This window comes from Monopterus albus, unplaced genomic scaffold (genome assembly GCF_001952655.1).
Source record: "Monopterus albus unplaced genomic scaffold, M_albus_1.0 scaffold373.1, whole genome shotgun sequence".
Taxonomy (NCBI): domain Eukaryota; kingdom Metazoa; phylum Chordata; class Actinopteri; order Synbranchiformes; family Synbranchidae; genus Monopterus; species Monopterus albus.
Genome location: NW_018128253.1, coordinates 453,969 through 478,903, shown reverse-complemented (window position 1 = coordinate 478,903; position 24,935 = coordinate 453,969). Strand labels below are relative to the sequence as shown.

Genomic DNA, 24,935 nt, shown 5'->3' with positions numbered 1-24,935 from the left:
GACTGAGAACCATGGCCTCGGATTTGGAGGTGCTGATTCTCATCCCAGCAGCTTCACACTCGGCTGCAAACCGCCCCAGTGCATGCTGGAGGTCCTGGTTTGATGGGGCCAACAGGACAACGTCGTCTGCAAAAAGCAGAGACGAGATCCTGTGGTCCCCAAACCGGACTCCCTCCGGCCCCTGGCTGCGCCTAGAAATTCTGTCCATAAAAATAATGAACAGAACCGGTGACAAAGGGCAGCCCTGCCGGATTCCAACACGCACTGAAAACAAGTCTGACTTACTGCTGGCGATGCGAACCAAGCTCCTGCTCCGATCGTACAGGGACCGGGTGGCCCTTAGCAAAGGGCCCCGGACCCCGTACTCCCGGAGCACCCCCCACAGGGCGCTGCGAGGGACACGGTCGAATGCCTTCTCCAGATCCACGCAGCACATGTGGACTGGTTGGGCAAACTCCCATGAACCCTCTGCCACTCTGAAGAGGGTATAGAGCTGGTCCAGTGTTCCACGGCCAGGACGAAAACCGCATTGTTCCTCCTGAATTCGAGGTTCGACTATCGGTCGAATTCTCCTCTCCAGTACCCTGGCATAGACTTTCCCGGGGAGGCTGAGGAGTGTGATCCCCCTATAGTTGGAACACACCCTCCGGTCCCCCTTCTTAAAAAGAGGGACCACCACCCCGGTCTGCCAGTCCAGAGGCACTGTCCCCGACCGCCATGCGACGTTGCAGAGGCGTGTCAACCAAGACAGCCCAACAACATCCAGAGACTTGAGGTACTCAGGGCGGATTTGTAAGTCAGTTGACTGTAATTTTAGACATGTGAAGGAGTGACAAGGTGATCTGATAAGCTGGCAGGATCTGACATGATCTTTTTATTTGCTTGAGAAGAATTACAAGCTTCCACTGGGATCTCAGTGAAACAGAAAGAGGAGTGCGGGGGCTGAATTTGGAGCATGTAAAACAAAGCTAATACTGATGCTACAAGAGTTCAACTTATGTTTCAGGCAAAGCTACTAAGACAAAGATCAGATGCTCTTTTACATTTTCTGTCTTTTATATTATCAGGTGACTCACATCAAGGCTCCTAAGACAGCAGAGGATGAGTTTATTGAGATTCAGAGCCCTACAGGAACAGCTGTACAACGATGGGCTGTACGCTCATTAACACTCTGTAAACTGGTATGTACAGTAACAACACACCCAACACAGGTAGAGATTGGCACTAAGGCCCAAACACTATCACACCTACAGGACTAATACAGTCTCTGTTTGCCCTGTGAGGCAGCTCTGGAATCAGCTACCCATAGGGTTTTGTTTTTGACATATTCTATGAGAAATATAACGGGATGTCACCAGATGACATCACATACACATGAGAAATAGAATCAAACTTAACAGAAGTAACAGTAACTGTAATATAAACATGTAATAACAATCTAAGTTTATAATCCGATATGCCAATATGAAAGGGTAACTTGTATTAAAGAATAAGACACATACAAGCAATTCACCTTATTCACTTATATAGAGACTACAACTTATTACATATATCAATTCCTTGACAATTAATATCAAATATCACACTGTGGGGAAATATCAATAATAAAGAAACACCAGGATGCACATGCTCATTCACAGTATGTCTCTGCCTGTGGCAGTGCAGTTGTCCTCTCCTCTCTCATACTCACTGGAAGTGAGAGGAGCATTCCTTTGTCCAGCAAGGATGCAGAACCTCAGGCTGTCCTCACGACTCTCCTCCTGAGAAAGTACTCTGTCCTAAAGGTTGCTAGAATTGTCTCTAGTCGCTTTTTTGAAAAAGCACAGTTGGCAACATGGAAAGTCAAGACTGCCAAGGCAGCTACCAAGCCAAAGTTGAGCTCAATGCAAAAACAGTGTGTGGGTTTGCTTTGTCCCAGTAAATACAATAATTTCATTGAAATGAATTTTCCATTTTAAATAACAGAAAGGGCAGGCTTTTACTTTGTGCATTTGTCCACACAGTGTGTGTGTGTGTGCATTTGAAAAATATAAAATATATATTTTTGTTGATTTTGACTTTGGTGTACTACACAAATCCTTTCCCTGTGCTCTGGATGTAGACTTTGGCTAAAACACCCCAAATGACTCATCTTTTGAATGTTGTCTCTTTTTTTTACCTTAAATGTTAATCATAGTCAAATTCCAATAGGTGAATGTTTAAACTGCTCCATGTGAGATGATATCAAATAACCCCAGGTTTCCTCGAGCATTGCCTAGAGCAGGGGTGTCAAACTCAAATACACAGTGGGCCAAAATTTAAAACTTCGACAAAGTCGTGGGCCAACATTGATATTTATTGAAAAAATCTTACTCCAGATATAACAATGAACCTTTTTATATGGACCCAAACAAGTTTTGCTTAAACACTGAATATGGAACAAGCAATGCTTAATACTACACAATATATAACTTAATATTGCACACATGCAAAATCGAATTTCAAATAAAAAAACACAGCAATGGCATTCATTTCTTAAATAAAATTAAAATAAAAATTGCATGCCTCTTTTTTTATTTGCAGTTTTCTGATTTAAATTTCAACAGTAACCTTTTTCCACAGGCTAATAATAAATTAGAAAATAAAATAACATCAATACACCAATTAACTAATAATAATATATTTAAATGAACTTGCAACCATTCAAGCTCATGCCTTGGAGTAGCAAGAAAAAGTGCATAAAGAAAATGTTAATTCTTATTTTGCTACTACTCTGATATGTCCAAGCCAGATACCTGGCATCTCTTCTTGGATGCTAGTTCATTAGTGTCTGGGTTCAGACTCTGAGCTGAGAAAATCCTCAGGATCAAGCGAAGGTGTTCATCAGTCAGACGTCTCCTGTGAGATGTTTTGGTCATCTTCATCGAGGAGAAGAGTTGCTCACATAGATAAGTGCTTCCGAACATGGACAGCAGCTGAGCAGCTTGGGTGGGAGCTGAGGCATTGTTTCAGGGATGAAATGTATAAACTGTGCAGCGCCCACAGCATCATACTTTGACTTCAACATGTCACTACACTGGAGGAGGTTGGTTGGTATATTTTCCACAACAACTGCAAACGGATTACTGAATAGTTCAAACCTACATTTCTGAATATCAAAGTCGGCAAATCGCCGACTGTTGAAATCTAAATCAAAAAACTGCAAATAAAAAAAAGAGGCATACAATTTTTATTTTTATTTTATTTAAGAAATGAATGCCATTGCTGTGTTTTTTTTATTTGAAATTCGATTTTGCATGTGTGCAATATTAAGTTATATATTGTGTAGTATTAAGCTTTGTTTGTTCCATATTCAATGTTTAAGCAAAACTTGTTTGGGTCCATATAAAAAGGTTCATTGTTATATCTGGAGTAAGATTTTTTCAATAAATATCAATGTTGGCCCGCGACTTTGTCGAAGTTTTAAATTTTGGCCCACTGTGTATTTGAGTTTGACACCCCTGGCCTAGAGCATCACACTGCTCTGCTGGCTTGTCTTCTTTTCTCACTTCCTACAGGTAATTGAGACATATGTACCCTGCTGTGGCAAAAATTATCTTATTAAAGCTTAGTGAGTGGAGAATAAAATCTTCATACCAGCTTTGAAAGTTGTTGCGCATTTATTCCCTGCAGGGAAGGAGCAGTCTCCGTACAGAGTGCTAACAGTAACAGTCTGAAGAGAGAGGCTTCCAGAACGGAGGGCTACATCTCTTCTTATACACGCACATACAAATGCAAGAAACAGATGCTCAAACAGATACAAAACAGGATTCAAGTTATCTGGTTCAGCATTCACACAAAGACATATTTATCTCTACAAACATGCTGACACAGTAAACTGTCTAGTGTCACAAGCACACAAATAACTGCATAGAGTAACTACATAGCAACAGCCAATACACTAAAAAGGGCCCTGATATAAATTTCCCATTACACTCCAGCCACTCTGGTGATGGAAAAGGAAATGTGATTAATATAAATGATCGATTATAAATTAGTCCCATGCTGTTTGGGAGATACTCTGACCCAGTAGTCCATTACAATTTGGTCAAAATTGCTCAAATCCTTACACTTGCCTGTTTGTCCTGCCAATTTCAAAACTGCCATTCATGACAAAAGTCCTCGAGAACATTGTCCTCATGTAGTTACAACCTTTCTTAGATAAGAACTGTATTTTTGAAAAACTTCTAACCTATTTGAATTCTTGTCACAGCACAGAATCGACACTGTTGAAAGTCTCTAATGACTTTCTGTTAAGGGTGGATGGTGGGAAAGCTGCTGTTTTAGTCCTTTTATATCTCAGCAGCTTCTGATACCATCACATGTTGTTGCCTCATCTTGAGTGTTATGTTGGTATTCAAGGTACTTCCCTGCAATGGTTTGAGTCCTACTTGTCCAACAGGGGCTGTTCTGTATTTATGGATGACCTTACCTCCTCACTTGCCCATCTTACTTGTGGAGTTCCTCAGGGTTCTGTCCTTGGTGTCAGTTATTATGAAACATGGATATTCTTTCCACTTTTATGCAGCTGACATTGAAATCTATCTACTGTGAATGGAAATAATACAAATTCAGTTCAGTCCCTCTCTGCCTGCCTGACTGATATTAAAAGCTGGCTGTCACAGAATTTCTTGCATAGTAATGAAGGCAGTACAGACTGTATACTACTTCATGGTTCAGGCCGTGCACAGACTAATGCCCTCGACCTTGATGTAATGACCCCACATTTAAAGTGCCACATAAAAAAACTTAGGAGTTATTTTTGATGTCTTTTGACTGGATAAACAGATAAATTCAGTGGTTAAAAGTTTCTTCCAGTTAAAACTACTAGCCAAGGTGAAGCATTTTCTTTCTTTTAATGACTTTGAAAAGGCTGTTCATGCTTTCATCCGCTCAAGAATTGATACTTGCAGTGCTGCCAGGCTTTATTGTGCAGGCTTCGGTTAGTACAGAATGCTGCTGCTCATAAACATGAACATACTGTATAAAACTTGTTTTCAAGTTTCCTGTTCAGCAGAAGACTTTTTTTAAATTACTGAGATTTGTTTTTAAAGCCTTGCATCGCTGTATATTTCAGAGCTCCTGCACATCTACATCCCAGGTAGATCACTTAGGTCATCCAGTCAGTTTCCTCTGCATGTACCTAGACCAAGATTAAAGCACTGGGTTGATAGAGCTTTTGTAGTGGCAGCTCCCAGACTCTGGAACTCTACCACCTGAAATTACAGTGGCCTCCTCAAAACACATTTATTCAAACAGGCATATGGTAATGGTGCAGTCTGAGGCTCTTTGGTTAGTTTTTGGACTTTATCATTTCTGTTTTTGTTTGCATATGCTACACTATGCTATGCTACACTATAATACACTATGCTATGCTACACTAGACTACACTACACTATGCCATGCTACACTACACTACGCTACAGTACACTACACTATGCTACCCTACACTATGCTATGTTACACTATGCTATGCTACGCTACACTACACTACACTATATTACACTATGCTGTGCTACACTATAATACACTATGCTATGCTACACTACGCTATGCTATGCTACACTATAATACACTATGCTATGCTACGCTACACTACACTACACTATATTACACTATGCTATGCTACACTATAATACACTATGCTATGCTACACTATGCTACACTATAATACACTATGCTTTGCTACACTACACTACAGTACACTACACTATGCTACCCTACACTATGCTATGTTACACTATGCTATGCTATGCTACACTATAATACACTATGCTTTGCTACACTACACTACACTACACTACAGTACACTACACTATGCTACCCTACACTATGCTATGTTACACTATGCTATGCTACGCTACACTACACTACACTATATTACACTATGCTATGCTACACTATAATACACTATGCTATGCTACGCTACACTACACTACACTATATTACACTATGCTATGCTACACTATAATACACTATGCTATGCTACACTACGCTACACTATAATACATTATGCTTTGCTACACTACACTACACTACACTACATTACACTACACTACACTATGATATGCTATGCTACACTACGCTATGCTACACTATGCTGTGCTACACTACACAATGCTATGCTACGCTTCACTACACTATGCTACACTGCACTACGCTATGCTACACTACACTACGCTATGCTACACTACGCTATGCTACGCTACACTACACTACACTACACTACACTACACCATGCTACACTACGCTACAGTGCACTACACTATGCTACACTATGCTATGCTACACTACACTATGGTTTAGAGCCAGAGGGTGTTACGTATCTTAGATCTATGTTAGAATTATACTGTGAAGCATATAATCAGTGCTACTAGGTGTAATGGGATTTGGCCATTGGTTCACTGTTATATGTTTGTTTGTCACAGGTGTTGAGGAACATGACATCTCTTCTGTCTGCAGAGCTGAGGTTTGCCACACTTTTCATGGCCATCATCTGGTTCTGCATGGCTTTCAGGTTAGTTCACAATGTCATTATAGTATCAGATTGCTAAGAGACAGCAGAGTGCCAGAACTCACAGAGAGACAGACAAAGAAATGGCATTACAGTGTTGCCAGATTTAAAATGGCCATGTAGCATTAGCACGATAGGATCTCAGATGAGGATACTGCATTGGCTCTGAGGTGTGTTTCATAAAGTTAAACAGCAACATGTTTTCAAAGTGCTGTTTTGTTGTAAAATGCTAGTCTACCAGTCAGTTCCTGTGTTTCCCACTGCACAGGTTACTCCATCGTTCTGAGCATCAATCACCAGCTGGTGTCAGTGTTGTACCGCAGTAATGATGCTGCTGTTTCTGGGGCAAAGTGGCAGAGTCAAATGAGAGACCGCTGTAGATGCGACTAATGAATGTGTTGGATTTTTCCTGCATTAGTTATCCATCATTTTACTCTGATCTACCACATAGAGCAGGTCTGTATCCAAGCGGCTGACCAGATCTGAGAAGCTCTGATAGTGTGGCACTTTGCTGCTTGTTGAACATAAGCTGCTCCTTTTCATAAGTCCTGCTTCTTTTAAGTGTGTTGTCAGGGTGTCAGCATTTGATCCTATTAGTGTCTTCCACTGAAATGCTGCTCATGATACATTATCTTCTTCCATCCTTTTAAACACAGTTTAAAATCGCCCCAGCAGCATCAACATCTGTGGCCAGCACTTTGCTGGTTTACATCCAGGGGGTGGTGCTGATCTTGATTAATTTGGCTTCATGAGTAAGCAGTGTTGGAAATGTCTGAGTTTTCACTTTTGTTTTGGAAAATGTTGTCCTGTTTTCTGAAATGTCACATTTTGCACCTCTGGCTACTGCGGAACACTCCAACGAGCCAGGCCTGTTTAAAAATAGAAACTCAACACCATGTAAAGCAGAGAAAGGTCTAACCCCTGTGATAAAGAGGTTGTTTGGATCGAAGCTACATTCTTGTTGTTTTAGCCACTTTTTATTAATCATTCCTCTTTGATTTCCATTTTGTCACAGCTACTATGGTCTGTCTGTTTGGTTCCCTGACATGATCAAACACTTTCAGTTTGAGGAGTACGAATCCAAAGTCAAGGTAAGGCAAACAACAATTCATGCAACTCACAGCAACACAGATCGTTTTGTCCTGTTTTAGTGACAGCAAGAGATTTTTCTAAACAATGTATGTTTTTCTAAACAAGTCCCATTGAGATTTAAAACCTCTTTCTCGGGGGAACCCTGGTGAAGTAGCAAACACAGATAACCCAGTGTCTGAAATTAACACCCACCAGGCGACACATGTGGGTAGATTTTCTATTTGGCAAGTAAATCTCAGAAGACTACTCACCACACTGACAGGTAAATGTTTGTAGCAAACAAGTCATGTAATAAACCAGCATCCTGAGAGTTTCTGCTGTGGGCGCCCTGTTTCTGTCTGGGTCAGAGTTTGAGACACACACCCCTGCTCTGCCTCTGATTGGCCTTCTGAGCCAACCCTAACCCTATATGTTACTTACATGCACAAAGCGCGAGTCATACGTGAACAGAAAAACCGGGCATGTACAGTGCCTTGCGAAAGTATTCGGCCCCCTTGAACTTTGCGACCTTTTGTCACATTTCAGGCTTCAAACATAAAGATATAAAACTGTAATTTTTTGTGAAGAATCAACAACAAGTGGGACACAATCATGAAGTGGAACGAAATTTATTGGATATTTCAAACTTTTTTAACAAATAAAAAACTGAAAAATTGGCCGTGCAAAATTATTCAGCCCCCTTAAGTTAATACTTGGTAGCGCCACCTTTTGCTGCGATTACAGCTGTAAGTCACTTGGGGTATGTCTCTATCAGTTTTGCACATCGAGAGACTGAAATTTTTGCCCATGCCTCCTTGCAAAACAGCTCGAGCTCAGTGAGGTTGGATGGAGAGCATTTGTGAACAGCAGTTTTCAGTTCTTTCCACAGATTCTCGAGTGGATTCAGGTCTGGACTTTGACTTGGCCATTCTAACACCTGGATATGTTTATTTGGGAACCATTCCATTGTAGATTTTGCTTTATGTTTTGGATCAGTGTCTTGTTGGAAGACAAATCTCCGTCCCAGTCTCAGGTCGTTTGCAGACTCCATCAGGTTTCCTTCCAGAATGGTCCTGTATTGGGCTCCATCCATCTTCCCATCAATTTTAACCATCTTCCCTGTCCCTGCTGAAGAAAAGCAGGCCCAAACCATGATGATGCCACCACCATGTTTGACAGTGGGGATGGTGTGTTCAGGGTGATGAGCTGTGTTGCTTTTACGCCAAACATAACGTTTTGCATTGTTGCCAAAAAGTTCGATTTTGGTTTCATCTGACCAGAGCACCTTCTTCCACATGTTTGGTGTGTCTCCCAGGTGGCTTGTGGCAAACTTTAAACGACACTTTTTATGGATATCTTTAAGAAATGGCTTTCTTCTTGCCACTCTTCCATAAAGGCCAGATTTGTGCAGTATACGACTGATTGTTGTCCTATGGACAGAGTCTCCCACCTCAGCTGTAGATCTCTGCAGTTCATCCAGAGTGATCATGGGCCTCTTGGCTGCATCTCTGATCAGTCTTCTCCTTGTATGAGCTGAAAGTTTAGAGGGACGGCCAGGTCTTGGTAGATTTGCAGTGGTCTGATACTCCTTCCATTTCAATATTATCGCTTGCACAGTGCTCCTTGGGATGTTTAAAGCTTGGGAAATCTTTTTGTATCCAAATCCGGCTTTAAACTTCTCCACAACAGTATCTCGGACCTGCCTGGTGTGTTCCTTGTTCTTCATGATGCTCTCTGCGCTTTAAACGGACCTCTGAGACTATCACAGTGCAGGTGCATTTATACGGAGACTTGATTACACACAGGTGGATTCTATTTATCATCATTAGTCATTTAGGTCAACATTGGATCATTCAGAGATCCTCACTGAACTTCTGGAGAGAGTTTGCTGCACTGAAAGTAAAGGGGCTGAATAATTTTGCACGCCCAATTATTCAGTTTTTTATTTGTTAAAAAAGTTTGAAATATCCAATAAATTTCATTCCACTTCATGATTGTGTCCCACTTGTTGTTGATTCTTCACAAAAAATTACAGTTTTATATCTTTATGTTTGAAGCCTGAAATGTGGCAAAAGGTCGCAAAGTTCAAGGGGGCCGAATACTTTCGCAAGGCACTGTATAAAGCACTTGAACACAGCCGAGGCCAACAAAGTGCTTAACATAAGATACAATTCAAAACATCTAAAAACGTGACAACTACAATATTAAAATACCAATAAACATGTGAACACTCTGACATAGACAGGACACCAGACTTCATGCATCATGCAGAGAAGGGGGTGATTGTGGTTAGAGTGCCTCAGGAGGAGCTTTAAGGTGGTTCACATACGTGGTGGTTACAGAACTCCCAGTCCACTTGTTCTTGACGTACAGTTAATAGCACATACAAAGTGTTAAGTAGAACTTTGCAGTCAAGACTTCTTCTGCTGTACTGTGGCTTTTAAATTTAAATTTAAAACTTAATTTAACAAATGTATAAATGTCTGTATTCAGCATACAGCAATGCCTTATTATCTCAGTGAAATGAAACAAATGTGTATATGGCACAAAAAGGCAAATCAGTTTTTTGGCTGGTAAAAATATGTTTAACGTGGATTTTTTTTAATCTACCAGTCTCCCTGGCGTGCGAGTCAAAAAGTTCATTTCGGACCCTGCTATTACCACAGCTCACCAAATTAGACAACAATAAAACAAGAAAGAAAACTATAACAATGATGTATTAATCAAGATAGAATATTAGCTAAAACAGGAACATGAAGAAAAGGTATGAAACAGCAGAGCGTTTACAGTCCCTTTAAATTTAGCCAATGAGCCCAAGACTCTTAATTTGATTTCCTTTTTCTTAAATATTCCACGTATTTGGAGGAAATTGACACTTTCTTGGCCTTCTCAGTCTGCACACCAGGGTCCAATAGCAGGTGCATGACCTGTGATTTTAGATTGTAATATACAAAACCGAGTCTTGTAATCAGTTTACAGAGGTATGAGGAGAGTTGACCCAAAATAGCTTAGTAAATCCAAATGTACCAGTGAGTCAGTCACTGAACAGAGAGCCAGCTAGCTGTGGAAAACAGATCACAATGAGGTGTTAGTGGGTTTAATTTGGTAAGGAATCTTAATACATTGTGACAAACAGTGTCCAGCTTGTGAAGTGATCGTGATGGAGCAGGGTGGTTTCATCATTCAACAGTTTGGTTCAATCTAACTGAAAGTGCAACTTAACTCATCTCTTTTAGTAGTAAAAACTAATCTTGGCATGTTTGTAAAGGCTTTGTAAGTAGTTTCTGTTTGTCTTTAAAAGAAAGAAAGAAGGTTTTTGGGGAGAGATCAGATATGTTCCTTTTCATCTCGGCTGACTGGAGGAGTGTCAGCAAGCTGCTGTGTTGTGTCAAAGTCTGTTTCCCAGTCGATATGTGTTTCCGTGACCTTAACCCAATCCTAAACCAAACCTACCATCAACCAGCTATTTCTGCTAGGCCAAATCATAACCTAATCTAAGCGCTGACACTGGCCTTAGAGGGGGTAGTAGGAAAGAGAAGGGAAACCGACTTTGACACAAGACCTGTCTTAAAACATAGGGAATGAGTGACAAAAGAAAGAAGCCTGCACTGTAGCTACATGTCATAGGCAGACCGTGTGCTGTTAGTGGTGCTGAAGAGCCGGTGTTTAAATTGCATTTTTTTGCAGTGCTGCTCTGTATATCATGCCCTGTGTTCTGAGGGAAAATGAGAAACCACATTTTATATGTTTGGTTTCATAAATTTGCACTCATTTGATGGAACATTGGTAGGCATATGTATATGTAGGTGGAAGACTTGTTTCAATACAGCCAATGAAACCTTCAAGGACTATCAGAGTTCCATCAGAGGCAGAGTCACAGTGAAGCCAGACACATAACACAAGATCCTTAGCTGTTCATACAAGCAACCGAGCAGTCACAGAGGAAAGGTAATCTGCTGAGGTCAGTTTGCGGGTCAGACAGGTAAATTAGCACATTAATTTCAGTTGCACTTCCAGACCTGTGCAAGAAATATTTTGCCCCCTTTTAGGTGTTCCATAAAGAACGAGTGGAGAACTTCCATTTTAACTTTTCTTTGGAGAACCAAATCCATAAAGAAGGGGAATACATCCATGACAAGTAAGTCTCACTGTCTCTGCGCACAAAGCACATTTACTGCTTGTACATTGGTCTGAGGTATATTTACTTAAACTTCGCTTAAGTTTTAGTTGAAAATGAGTTGAGTTGAGATGTCTGTACCCGCTGTGTGCTATAACATGCTCAGCTGTCAACAGTTCGCTTTTTGGAAGCAGTCAGCAGTGTGAAGATGTTTTAACACAGCACAATTTTCTATTTGCTCTTAGAAAAGGATCAATACCACCTCACTCCAGTGAACAAAAGTGTAATCATAGGACCATCAGTCATTTCATTCTCCATTATGTTGTTACCAGAAACTAGCTAGCATGCGGTGTGGTATTTTGTGTGTGTGGTGTGCTCTGGGACTCATAAAACATTATCTATATGTCTACAGGTAATCACTTTACTGCATATTGTAATGGTCAGAAGAAAAACATTGAATTGCAATGTGAATTAAACCGTCAAAGGTTTATGAAGGCTTCACACCCTTATCACACTCTTTGGATGTTTTAAACAGTATGCTTTTATTTTGGATACATATAAATGGATGACTATCTGTGTGAGTGAAGTTAGTAAAGTTACACCTCCTGATTTTGTTACAGCATCTCCAAATTCCTGAAGCTCCTCTTAGCTCAATATGTTAAAACTCAGCTGTGCATTTAAGTGCAAGCAGCAGTGGGAGGACCAGAGCCTCAGCGCCCTCTACACATGGCCGGCAGCAGACACATATTGCATGTTCTTCATGAGGCAGTGCAGACAGAACACGATAAAATGTTGTGTTCTACAACTCATTGCTGTGTTCACAGTTCAGGAAGCTTCTGTTTTGACTTTTTTTACTGTGATGAGAAGCCAATGACACAGCATCTGTCTGTGACATGACCTGAAAATGGTTCATAATGGACAAAAAGGTATCATGCACACAAACCCTTCTTGTTTACTGGTTTCTTTTTCCACTGCCAGTGCCTTTCGTTGTGTTAAGGTGAGATTCTGCCTCTTTGAACCTCGGTGGAAGGTGCAAACCTGCAGAATGCTGCCTCTGCACTTTAATCTATGCCTCAGTTTGTGATAAGCACAGCGCTTACAGTCATTGTGTGTGGATGACCTAAAGATACATTCAGACGGAATGTGAAGTGAACATTCATTCTTACACATTTGCTGCTGTTTCTACTGCTGTTTGATTGTTTGTTTGTAGTATACTGTATTTCATTTGCTCATCAGACAGTTCCTCTACTGACAGTACAGACATTTTGCAAGTCTGTCTGTGTAGATATACCAGGCACGCTCAGTTTTTACTGGTGCCTATTTATAATGATGAATCTCTGGAAAACCACAAAGCTTTTCCTCCAGGTGAAATATTGTCAACTCAAGTGGATGTGTCTTTTTCTTAGTGCATGGCACATAATCATTTCTGTTGGTTTTGCAGTTGATATGCATACATTTGGACCTCTATGTGTCTCTACAGTGCAGCTTTTGCATTCATTTTGCACCACCTCTACATTTGCGTGCATGTTTGTGCCCAGCTGACTCTCAAGAGCTAGGAGGAACTTTGGAACTTGGGGTTGGTTCTGTAACAAAATGAGGGAGTGTATTTTCAAGGACAGTTCACTTCTATAAGTGAATGTGTTTAGTGCAGATATACAGTATCTTATACGTATTACTGTATATTGTTTAACTTCTATGCTTTTTGGAGAATGGAAATAGATGGGATGGGCTTTGGCTTTCAACTTGAACAGCATAGTTAACAGGGTTGTCATCCAGTATATAATACTGCCATGGAGATGATCATTCCACCATTTCGACTCCAACACATGGTCCACATATGAAGCTGTTTTTTTTCCATGGCAGTTATATCAGTGGTGGCCATCTTGGATTTACCACAGCAGAAAGCTTTCTGTCCATTCTGATTCTGCATTACCACAGCAATAGAAGTGGGAGGCCATGTTTGTTTGTCTGTCGGTTCGTTGCTTGTCCCATGCCATTCCCATAGGTTCATCAGTATAGAGATGAAGTCAGTCAAGTTTGAGGACTCACTGTTTGAAGACTGTCGCTTTGAGGATATCAAGTCCACAGACACAGTGTTTGAGAACTGCACCATCCACTCCACAGTCTTCTATAACACAGGTAGGTGCACAGGAACAGCGCTGTAGAAGAATAGCAGCTCCAGTACAGAAACTAAGATTGACTGCAGACTACCTTTACTTTCATGGGAACAAATGTCAGGCCAGGCACACTGGATGTCAGGGAATCCAGGAGTTGTCTAGGTGGGCTGGTTTGTTGTTTTTACCCCAAACCCTTCAGACACTATACAGGTGCTGGTCATATAATTAGAATATCATCAAAAAGTTGATTTATTTCACTAATTCCATTCAAAAAGTGAAACTTGTATATCATATTCATTCATTACACACAGACTGATATATTTCAAATGTTTATTTCTTTTAATTGTGATGATTATAACTGACAACCAATGAAAACCCCAAATTCGGTATCTCAGAAAATTAGAATATTACTGAATACCAATACAAAGAAAGGATTTTTAGAAATCTTGGCCAACTGAAAAGTATGAACATGAAAAGTATGAGCATGTACAGCACTCAATACTTAGTTGGGGCCCCTTTTGCCTGAATTACTGCAGCAATGCGGCGTGGCATGGAGTCGATCAGTCTGTGGCACTGCTCAGGTGTTACGAGAGCCCAGGTTGCTCTGATAGTGGCCTTCAGCTCTTCTGCATTGTTGGGTCTAGCATATCACATCTTCCTCTTCACAATACCACATAGAAAATCTATGGGGTTAAGGTCAGGCGAGTTTGCTGGCCAATTAAGAACAGGGATACCATGGTCCTTAAACCAGGTACTGGTAGCTTTGGCACTGTGTGCAGGTGCCAAGTCCTGTTGGAAAATGAAATCTGCATCTCCATAAAGTAGGTCAGCAGCAGGAAGCATGAAGTGCTCTAAAACTTCCTGGTATACAGCTGCATTGACCTTGGACCTCAGAAAACACAGTGGACCAACACCAGCAGATGACATGGCACCCCAAACCATCACTGACTGTGGAAACTTTACACTGGACCTCAAGCAACGTGGATTCTGTGCCTCTCCTCTCTTCCTCCAGACTCTGGGACCCTGATTTCCAAAGGAAATGCAAAATTTACTTTCATCAGAGAACATGACTTTGGACCACTCAGCAGCAGTCCAGTCCTTTTTGTCTTTAGCCCAGGTGAGACGCTTCTGACGCTGTCTGTTGTTCAAGAGTGGCTTGACACAAGGAATGCGACAGCTGAAACCCATGTCTTTCATACGTCTGTGCGTAGTGGTTCTGGAAGCACTGACTCCAGCTGCAGTCCACTCTTTGTGAATCTCCCCCACATTTTTGAATCGGTTTTGTTTCACAATCCTCTCCAGGGTGCGGTTATCCCTTTTGCTTGTACACTTTTTTCTACCACATCTTTTCCTTCCCTTCGCCTCTCTATTAATGTGCTTGGACACAGAGCTCTGTGAACAGCCAGCCTCTTCTGCAATGACCTTTTGTGTCTTGCCCTCCTTGTGCAAGGTGTCAATGGTGGTCTTTTGGACAACTGTCAGGTCAGCAGTCTTCCCCATGATTGTGTAGCCTACAGAACTAGACTGAGACACCATTTAAAGGCCTTTGCAGGTGTTTTGAGTCAAATAGCTGATTAGAGTGTGGCACCAGGTGTCTTCAATATTGAACCTTTTCACAATATTCAAATTTTCTGAGATACCGAATTTGGGGTTTTCATTGGTTGTCAGTTATAATCATCAAAATTAAAAGAAATAAACATTTGAAATATATCCGTCTGTGTGTAATGAATGGATATAATATACAAGTTTCACTTTTTGAATGGAATTAATGAAATAAATCAACTTTTTGATGATATTCTAATTATATGACCAGCACCTGTATAACCTACACAGGCAGGCTTAGCTGCACCAACAATGCTGGTTGAACCTGTACAAGCAGTTAGGACTGTTGGTATCACAGCTGCAAAGTATCCTGCACTCAGCCAGGTCCATGTACTATCAAACAAAACATGGAGAGAAAGCGAAAACCCACAGCTGGCAGAGCAGAAAAGATGCAGCAGAGAAAGAAAAAGGCTTTTTTGGCTGATGGTGCAAAGTGTGCAGAAATAACTGACTCATTAAAGCGGTCTGTTGCTTGTGACGATGAGAGATGGGAAGAGCAAGAGCATCTGTGTGTGAATATGCTGCAGTCTACTGGTTTTACTTTACATACAGCAGTTGCGTTGGAAAACGTCAAAGTTAATATACAGTATTTTAAATATTTCTGTTTAAAAAAGCAGACTTAAGTTAAATCAGGGCATCATTACAAATTGTACACTAAGCAGCAGATTGTGTTTTGATTAATGATTTGTTGATCGACAACCTTGTCATTCCATTTTCAGTTTGACTTGTCATATCTGAGTCATTTGACAGAAAATTCTTCTGATGCTTTTTGTTGTCAGTTCGCTCCTGCCTGTTAAATAGCAAGTATCACAATAAAAGCACAAACTCTGGAAGACATCTGTAGTGTAGGTGATTTGTCAAACTACTGAAACCTCATATAACTTTTAGATAAATGTTTGAATACCTTTTTGCATAGGAGGCCTGCAAATTGTGTCTCCCATCACTTACACTGGAAGCAGGAAGGGATCCCTAGACTAATATATGAACTGTTTCATTCATTTGGGAATCTAATGTTTTATGATAGATCTGAGAACTGTAAGTATATTCTGTATTTCAAGGAGGAAAAAAATTAACTACCTTACTAACTAATATAACATAAAGCTAGCTTAAATAGCAATTGTCCTACTGGAGAAGGATACAGGATAGATGGGAACTTCTGTCAGATTTAGCATTGTGCCCAACACTGTCAGATTTTTGAGCTTCCAAATCCCAGTTACTGCAGACAGAATTGTCTGAGAGTATGTGCTTATTTCTGAAATATACTGCCATGTGGGTCACTAGGTAGAGAAAGACAGGTCAGTCCCAGCTACCTCATGCCACAGCACTTATAGCAGGTGATTAACAGAATACAAACACATTATTTAGATATGCACAGACAATGTGCTGTAAAAACATCCACATTTTTGCAACAATATTTTTTTTTCACCATGACCCCCTGCTGTGCCCCCCCCAGCCTGTTTTCTGGTTGATACAGTTTACCACAAGCATAACACTGCTTCTTATCAGTCGTGCCTAGTCAAATGTAAACACAGGCTTCATCTTGCCACAGTCAGTGGAATTTGCTCTTTACACTAGGATGTGGAGTTTTATGTCCATCATGGACAAAGCATAACACAGAACTGTTAGCAGTAACTTAATAACTCACATTAGTCAGATTCAGACATTTTCTTCTGTGTAAAGTCATTCATGTCAGCTACATGGTTGTCACCAAAAAGCAGGACTTGTCATGAAACAGATGACAATGACAAACAGATGAACTGAGGGTATACCCCACTTCTCGTAAATGTTCAGTGCTCACAGAGCAGGGGTCATCCTCACCATCTTTTTTTTAGCATCTTTTCCTTTATTGCACAGATTATAATATACTGAGAAACAGGAAACAAGGGCAGAGAGATGGATATGACAGGAATCTAAGGTTGTAGATACTAACGACTGATGTTGACCGATGTTATTCTTACCTCATCATTTGATATTAGCACTGGTCATGACTTAACAGAACAAAAGAAACTGGGGACCTTAATTTATGGCCTCTCTCTAATGACATGACCAAAGAAGACTTTCAGTTTTTTTGTCAAAAGCTTCCAAGGCTGCAATTGACCCTATTCATTAAGTTCCATCTTGTATTTTTTTGGTCTTCCTGTTCTCTATAGACCTGTGGGAGGAGAGGTTCATCAACTGTTGGATGGAGAACACCACCTTTGTGCACAACAAACATGGCTGCCACCTGGACACTGAGGAGGAGAATGATGTTCTCATTTACCTGGTTAGCTTCCTGGGCAGTCTGGCAGTGTTGCCAGGCAACATCATCTCAGCCCTGTTCATGGACAAAATTGGCAGGATGAAGATCATAGGTGATTTTTCTGAGGTTTATTGCCCCGATTTTTTAGATTTTGTATTCCTAAATGAGATATATTTTAAAAAATTACCAATTTACAACTAGTAATTACACCACCTTTTATGTGCAATAGGTGCACATATGAAACTAGGCAGCACCTAGGTGCAAACCTCCACCAGGACAGCTCAGATTCCCCATAATTCTGTTCCATCTAAAAGCAACATTTCTACGAGAGTTCAACCCTCACGTGACTCCTTGACCGTGAAAATCTACTTCTAGCATTTGGAATCACAATTATATTAAATTTATTCAAGAAAAGTGATAGACATGAGTGAGTACTAATGCTGTGAATAGCTATATAAATGTCCCATGCAGACTAAAATAACAATGTCCACTTACAGTCCCTCAAAGACACATAGAAGTCACATTTGTCTACATCTCAGTCCAATTTTGAGTTTGATTTCCAATATGCCTCATGCTCCACTTAGCCTGTTAGCTCCATTCGTCTTCACTCAGCAGCACAGCTGTGCAACTTTGCCACAAGGGGGCTCACATACAGCCAACAGCCTTTCCAACACTCACAGTGGTGGATAATCCTTGAAATGATTCCTGGATCCAGATGATCCTGAATCAAATCAATCCCTACCTCTCCCAAAAATTGTTTCCAAATCCATGAATTACATTTTGAGTTATGCTGTGAACTAACAAACCAACAAACACTGGCCAAAATATTATCCCCCGACCTTGGTGGAGGTAATACTTTTCATGGACAAGATTATGTTATTTGAAATGGCAACAAACATTGTTACAAACGGGTTATGCAATAAGGCATATGCCAGGATGAATGCATTTTGTTTTAATGAGCATATATCAATAATCACCAATTACTATATCAAAAGTGCAATATTTTACACCAAAATTAGGAGGCAGTAATTCAAAACTATGACAAATTTGAATTACTTTGTTGTAATTATGAAATGTACTAGATAAAAATACTATCTTATTTTTCAAACTGAGAGTCTTTACTACTATTAAGTTGTCATCCAGTATCCTTGTTTTGGTTTGCCACTATATTGCATGTCCTGTCCAGCTGACAGTCAGACATATGAGATGGAGTGTGACAGTTTTTTAGCTTGGCTTTTTGATAGAGGTGGTTCTTTTAATTCATTTTCTTTGTCAAAGTTGTGGGTGTTGCTCCTTGTGTTCTTTCTATGTTTTTTTATGACATATTAAAGGACTCATAATCAGGATTCTGTGATTCTGCAGGTGGCTCCATGCTCATTTCAGCAGGCTGCAGCTTCTTCCTGTTTCTGGGTTTCAGCCAATCGGCGATCATTGCCCTACAGTGTCTGTTCTGTGGTGTCAGTGTAGCTGCATGGAATGGCATTGAGGTGGTGACCGTGGAGCTGTACCCTGCTTCAAAAAGGTATCTACATTTATTGTTACAGCCATGTTGATATTCCTTACTTTACACTAACAAAGATGAAGCTCAAGTTCACTGTCAAAACACTGGTGACCCTGACAGTTCAATTTCAATTAAGCGTTCAAATAAGCGTTCTTGCCAGTGACTCTTTTGTCATTTCTCTGTCTCTGTCTGTCAGGGCCACAGCGTTTGGTGTGTTGAATGCTTTGTGTAAGCTGGCAGCAGTCCTCGGCAGCTCTATCTTTGCCAGCTTTGTGGGCATCACAGAAGTCATCCCCATCCTGCTGTCCTTCACTGCACTGGTGTGTGGCGGCCTGGTGGCCCTCAGATTGCCTGACACACGAGAGAAAATCCTCCTGTGAGGTTATGTGAGATCCAGGTGTGGTTGTTCCATTAAAGAGGTGGTATTATGGCCCTTTTTGACCCATTTATATGTGACATTTTATTCACCCAAAGTTGATTAGCTTTCTCTAAATCCATCTTTAGAAACAGCCCAGATTCCCATCTGGCCCCTAGCTGGCTGTTTCAGAAGTCATTAGCATAAAATGCACATTATTCATAAGCACCTACTATGATTGGCTAGAGGTGATGATTCATCATCCCCATCCCCCGAATCAGAATAGACTAATGCTAGACCTCCTTCAGTTGCTGTCATCCTTTACCTAGAATAATGGCTACAGCTGAAACCATAGACACTATATGGAGATACAGTATGTGACCCAGAGTCTGATCCTGAATGGGGAGGAGAGGGACCTGCTACTGCAGAATTAATTGGATGGAAGATGTTGTGATTGCTGCTGTATTGGCGGAATTAATTTCACTACTTATGAAATGCTTGTGGTTGCACGCCGTGTGTTGCGTTTGGGAGAAAAAGACCGTTTGGCTGCTGGTACACCCCCCAACTGAGCAGCAGCCAGGGGCCTGAGACCTTGCCACCCATGATGTATGGAGAACTTATAGGGAGAGCTTACTGGGGTCTTCAGGACTACCACCGAGTGCAGGACAGGGTGGAGAGCTACCTGCATGCCCGCTGGATGACTGTGGCCAGCCCCAGTCGTACCGCTCAGAAGCCTGGGAACATGAGCCTGCAGTACTTGTTGGTTTTTTTGGAATATCTTACTTGTTCTTCACTAACCTAAGGAAATAATTTGTTATTTTACTACTCGTGGAACATGATTCACCTGATGTGACAGGCTTCCTCTTGAACGACAAGAGCCTGTGTAGTGAGATGCTGGTACACAGCGCCGTGGGGAGCAGTCAGGAGTCAGAGCCTGTGCTGCCTTTGAGACATCAAACCCAGGGAGACGCTGCTGAACACTGATGAATTTAATCCAGCTGCTGTGGAGGATGTGGCAGCAAGTGTTTGGTTAAAATCTCCTTGGTTGCTAACAAAGAAGCTGTTTAGATTAAATGTTGTTTGTGTGGAGAGAGAGAGAAGTCCATCTATGGATGAGAAACACTAGTGTTTGTTCCCTAAATAATTCTGAATTCATCCAAAATATCAGGCTGAACTTCCTAAAAATTAAACTATGCTGGTGTGAAACAGCTGCGGTTCCCAAAATAAGATATTTTTTTATTGTGTCAGCCTAATATTTAATTACAAAAAAGAGGATTAATTCTGTTACACACACACACACACACACACACACACACACACACAGCGACCACTGAAACATATGTGCTTAAAGTCACCATACTGTGGAGACAAGGAGGGGATGGGGCAGGTTAAAAAGAATTATTCCTTAAATCTAACTAAACTATTGATGGTAAAGTAAATCCCTGTGAATTAAAATCCTTACACCTGTCAGCCAGTGTCTATGGCCTGCTGGTCAGTCCCCATAAAACCCCTTTGAGGTGCCTTGTCTAGTCTGTGAGGGTGCTGGGGCTCTGACCTGTTGCTGTGAAGAGCCTAATATAATCCTTTGATGATGATATGAAAACATGATGGCCAACTTGATCCCATGAAAAACCAGTTTTAGTGTTGCCAGATGTGATTTTATGACTTGCAGGTGTGCGGTTGTATATTAATGATATTGTCTGGAAAACAACGTGGATGGCTCAGCTGTGTCAAGCTAGGTGTTCAAAGGGGGTGTGGTCAAAAGCCATAAATCAATCTGGTTCACACCTAAGATTGACAGGCGTTGACCTTTATTACTGTCTGGTGCCATTTGAATGCTGCTCACTCTCGAGGCAGGAGATTTAAAAATTTTCACAACTTAAAAAGAGTGCAATAATAATTTGACAACAACATAAGACCGCCACCATCACCCCGATCCATCTCAAGGTTTATTTCTTTGTTTGTTTTCCATCATACCACCTCTTTAATAATGGCAGGAAGAGGAGTTGGCTTTAGGTGTACACAGGTTTCACTGTTCTAAAATGAGACTGATACCAAGTTTATTTCTGCTCGAGAAATGTGATTTTTTGCTAAGGCAATAAATCTATTAAGACCCCCTGAATTCACTGACCACGTGATGAGGATGTGACTGAGGATTAAGGATTTCTGCGTGTGTCAATCCTCCTTGATGCTTAAATCACACAATCTGTCTTCTGCTGCTTGTTTTTCCACCAGTAGTTCTCTGCATGATGGGGAGTGATGTCAGATATCGGCCACATTTCTTTTGTGTCTGGCACAACACTGACACAGTGTTGTGTTTCTCATGCGTTATAGAAAAGAGGGGCTTTAACTAGTGTTAGTGTTTCTTTTTAGTGGGCCTAGCTGTGATGTGGTTGACATAGGACTGGATGGCCAAAACGCAGCTTTGTCCCATAAGCTAATTAACCCCCTGAAAAGAAAAGAAAAGTTCTTTGCCTCCCTCAACTGGCACCCATAGAATTCACTGACAGTTCAGTAACTCAGAGGCAGTGGTGTTGTTAGAAGTGAAGCTACTTACTCATGTCTTGAGGTGTGTCTCTCATGCTGTATGTTTTGGTTTTGCATGAACATCATCACCTCTTCCTGTACAGGGACTTGACTTACACAGATAAAATCCATCCGAGGTGAAATGTGTAGATGTACTTACCATCTCTGACCTGGAGTTTTGGAGTAGGATGTTTTTTTTTTGACAGTAACACATAGAGAAGGCCCTGATGAACAACATTTGGTCTCTTGGACGTCTTATTATTGCTCTTTTTCTCTCATGCTTGTTCTGGGCCTTAACAGAATTGCACCACCTTGTGGACAAAACTGTGAATCACAGCTGCTTTGGTCTTTACAGTGCAGTGGGACAACACACTGCTTTCACCATGTTAAAAAGATTATGAAAAAGTTCATGAATTTAAAATTACAATAGTGTGAATTTTTATTTGATGCTATAAATAAAGTCATTACTTGCTGCAAGTGTAACTGCCATTTAGCATGCAGGCGACGCACACAAAATGACCTAAAGCAAGTTAAATGAAGGCAAATTGGGGAAAACCATAATGAAAAACTTGTGGACTGAACAATAAATTGCCAGATGATAAGTGATAAAGTCAGAAAGGGCATGTATTAAAGTAAAACTTTACTCCTGCAGGCTGTGTTTAATTTAAATTAACAATCCAACATCAGGCAAAATTTACTCAGTCTCACTTACCAGCCCTCGAAGTACTCTATTTTAACCCAAACCATTATCTTTTTTTTTTAAACTAATCAAGGTTTCTGTGCTTAAACTTAAACAAACCTTTACTCCAATAGTGTCACATCATTAAAGGGTTAGTCATTTCATTTTCAGCACTATGTTTGAACCATGTGTCTGTGGCAGATGTCCTGACACCATGGGAGTGTTAAATCAGGAAACATTCCTATTTGCCATATCAGAGAGTAAAAGTTAAAGGGTTGTTTGGGTTTGAGAACTTGTTGGAAGCTACAGATATAGTATGTCTGCACTGACAGTTGTCAGATACTAAAACTCGGCAGATATTAGCTTCTACTGTTGGCAGGAAATGTCTCTGTAGCTACATCTGGAAGAGTTCAGTCAATTATTGGGTGTGGTGCCCCGACATAATAAATGGCAATTTCAACGCTAGTGATTACCGACAGCTTGCAGGACCCTGCTGTGAAACCAGGTCACTCCACAAATAACTATTTCAAATAGCTTCATTATCTATTCACGTTGATTTTCATGGGTTCATCTTTTGTCAGTGTGACATACTTGTCTTCCTTTCTTTCTTTATTGCACCACAGAGACTTTGCCATTTCTCCCTATCAGCACTCTCATAAACAAAGCTCTAACCCGCTACAGGACATTACCGGTGTATGGATGATGGGTTTGTTGATTTTTCTTGCACAGTTTGATGGTGAATATGGATTTTTTTTGCAGTGGATTTTGTGCTGCCGCCGGTTGTTAAATGACTGCATGTTTGTCTAATGTTTTCTTTTAGCAAAGTTTTAATGTGTATTTAACATCATGTGTATGTTTAAAGCAGTCTGAGTCTTGATTGTGTTTTCATCAAAAACAATAGACAGGATTGGACTAGACTTGACTCTGTGTGAGGAGCTACAGATATGTTCACTGCCGTTTGTTTGAACTGAAGATGTGTTGTTACGAACCTCCTCCCTCTGCTGCTGTTTGCTTTTCTTTGATCAAACTTCAGCTGTGAAATGTTTACTGTCTCACTGTTAGATGAGAAAGTCCTTGATAGACTTTAGCTTTGTCTGGCACTATTCATAGTTGTTTCTGTGACATTTCATTCATCAGAGGAGGAGAGGAGGAGAGAGGAGAGGGGAGGGGGGGGAGGAGAGAGAGAGGAGAGGAGAGGGGAGGGGGGAGCAGAGGAGAGGAGAGGGGATGGTGTTGATAGTTGATTTTTGCGACTCTAGGAACCAAGATCTTTTGGACCTGGAACCACAAGTAAACCTGCCCTCTGAGACTAGATTGATTACTTAGGGTTACTTACAGTAGGTAGAGTTTGGATCTAGCCCTCCAAATTCTGACATCACAATGTTGTGGGGAAGGAGATTTAGATGCTGTTTGACAATCTTTGAATTAATATTTTGTAATTTAAATGTAAGCCACCTGCAGTTTTGAGAAATCGATTGCGGGCTGTTGCACATGACATGGAGGAAAACATACATGTACAAAACTAATTCTAGATTGAAAAGTAAAGGATTCAGTCATATGGAACCTGACAATTTGTCTTCAGAAGTAAAGATGCTGCTACTCTTGGTACCAGTGATACTGTCTACCCAGGACAACCACAGTATCATGTGAAAGAAAACAAAGACTGAAACTGTCAACAATCCCTTTAATAGAAGTTAATGTCAGTGATCATACAATGTAGGTTTCCATTCATTTACATTAAAATTTGCTGCAATACGTTCTTACATAACCTTAATTTGAAAATGATCTAAACTGTCAAAGTACAAGCCTGTTTATACATAACACATATTTACACATACACACCACCCGCTCCGATCATCAGTAGCCCATGTCTGCTAGTGTTCAGTCGTCTATGAAAAGTCTTGTTTTGTTTTGTGATGTAAAGCACCATGGCAGTGAAATGGCTAATAAATACAGCATGTCTTTCTATTCCTGGACCCGTTGTCTGTGTGTAACATTACAGCTGAACTAAAAAGCCATCATTTGTTCTTTGTTTGAATCATTTTTAGACTTTTTTCCTGGTGAAGGACAATTCCTCTGTGTAAAATGTTTTATTGACTTCATTCAGTTTGTTACCATGTTTGTGAGGCTGTGACAAATGAGACCAATAAAATGAGATCATCAGCGCACTAACGAGAGCATGTGTGTCTGAACAGC

The 24,935-nt window shown here is 40.7% G+C and overlaps 1 protein-coding gene across 2 annotated transcripts in view; it reads left to right on the top strand.

The window, feature by feature from the left end:
* LOC109951268 (synaptic vesicle glycoprotein 2B-like) overlaps window positions 1-23,892 on the top strand; it is a 48,671-nt gene extending 24,779 nt beyond the window's left edge. For both annotated transcript variants that reach the window (XM_020585681.1, XM_020585680.1), the window contains exons 8-15: window positions 1,068-1,181; window positions 6,447-6,535; window positions 7,548-7,623; window positions 11,653-11,741; window positions 13,726-13,859; window positions 17,590-17,790; window positions 19,041-19,200; window positions 19,376-23,892. In XM_020585681.1, the coding sequence (XP_020441337.1) occupies window positions 1,068-1,181; window positions 6,447-6,535; window positions 7,548-7,623; window positions 11,653-11,741; window positions 13,726-13,859; window positions 17,590-17,790; window positions 19,041-19,200; window positions 19,376-19,559 (1,047 nt within the window). In that variant the 3' untranslated portion in view covers window positions 19,560-23,892. The remainder of the gene's footprint in view (window positions 1-1,067; window positions 1,182-6,446; window positions 6,536-7,547; window positions 7,624-11,652; window positions 11,742-13,725; window positions 13,860-17,589; window positions 17,791-19,040; window positions 19,201-19,375) is intronic.
* Window positions 23,893-24,935: the final 1,043 nt, after the last annotated feature.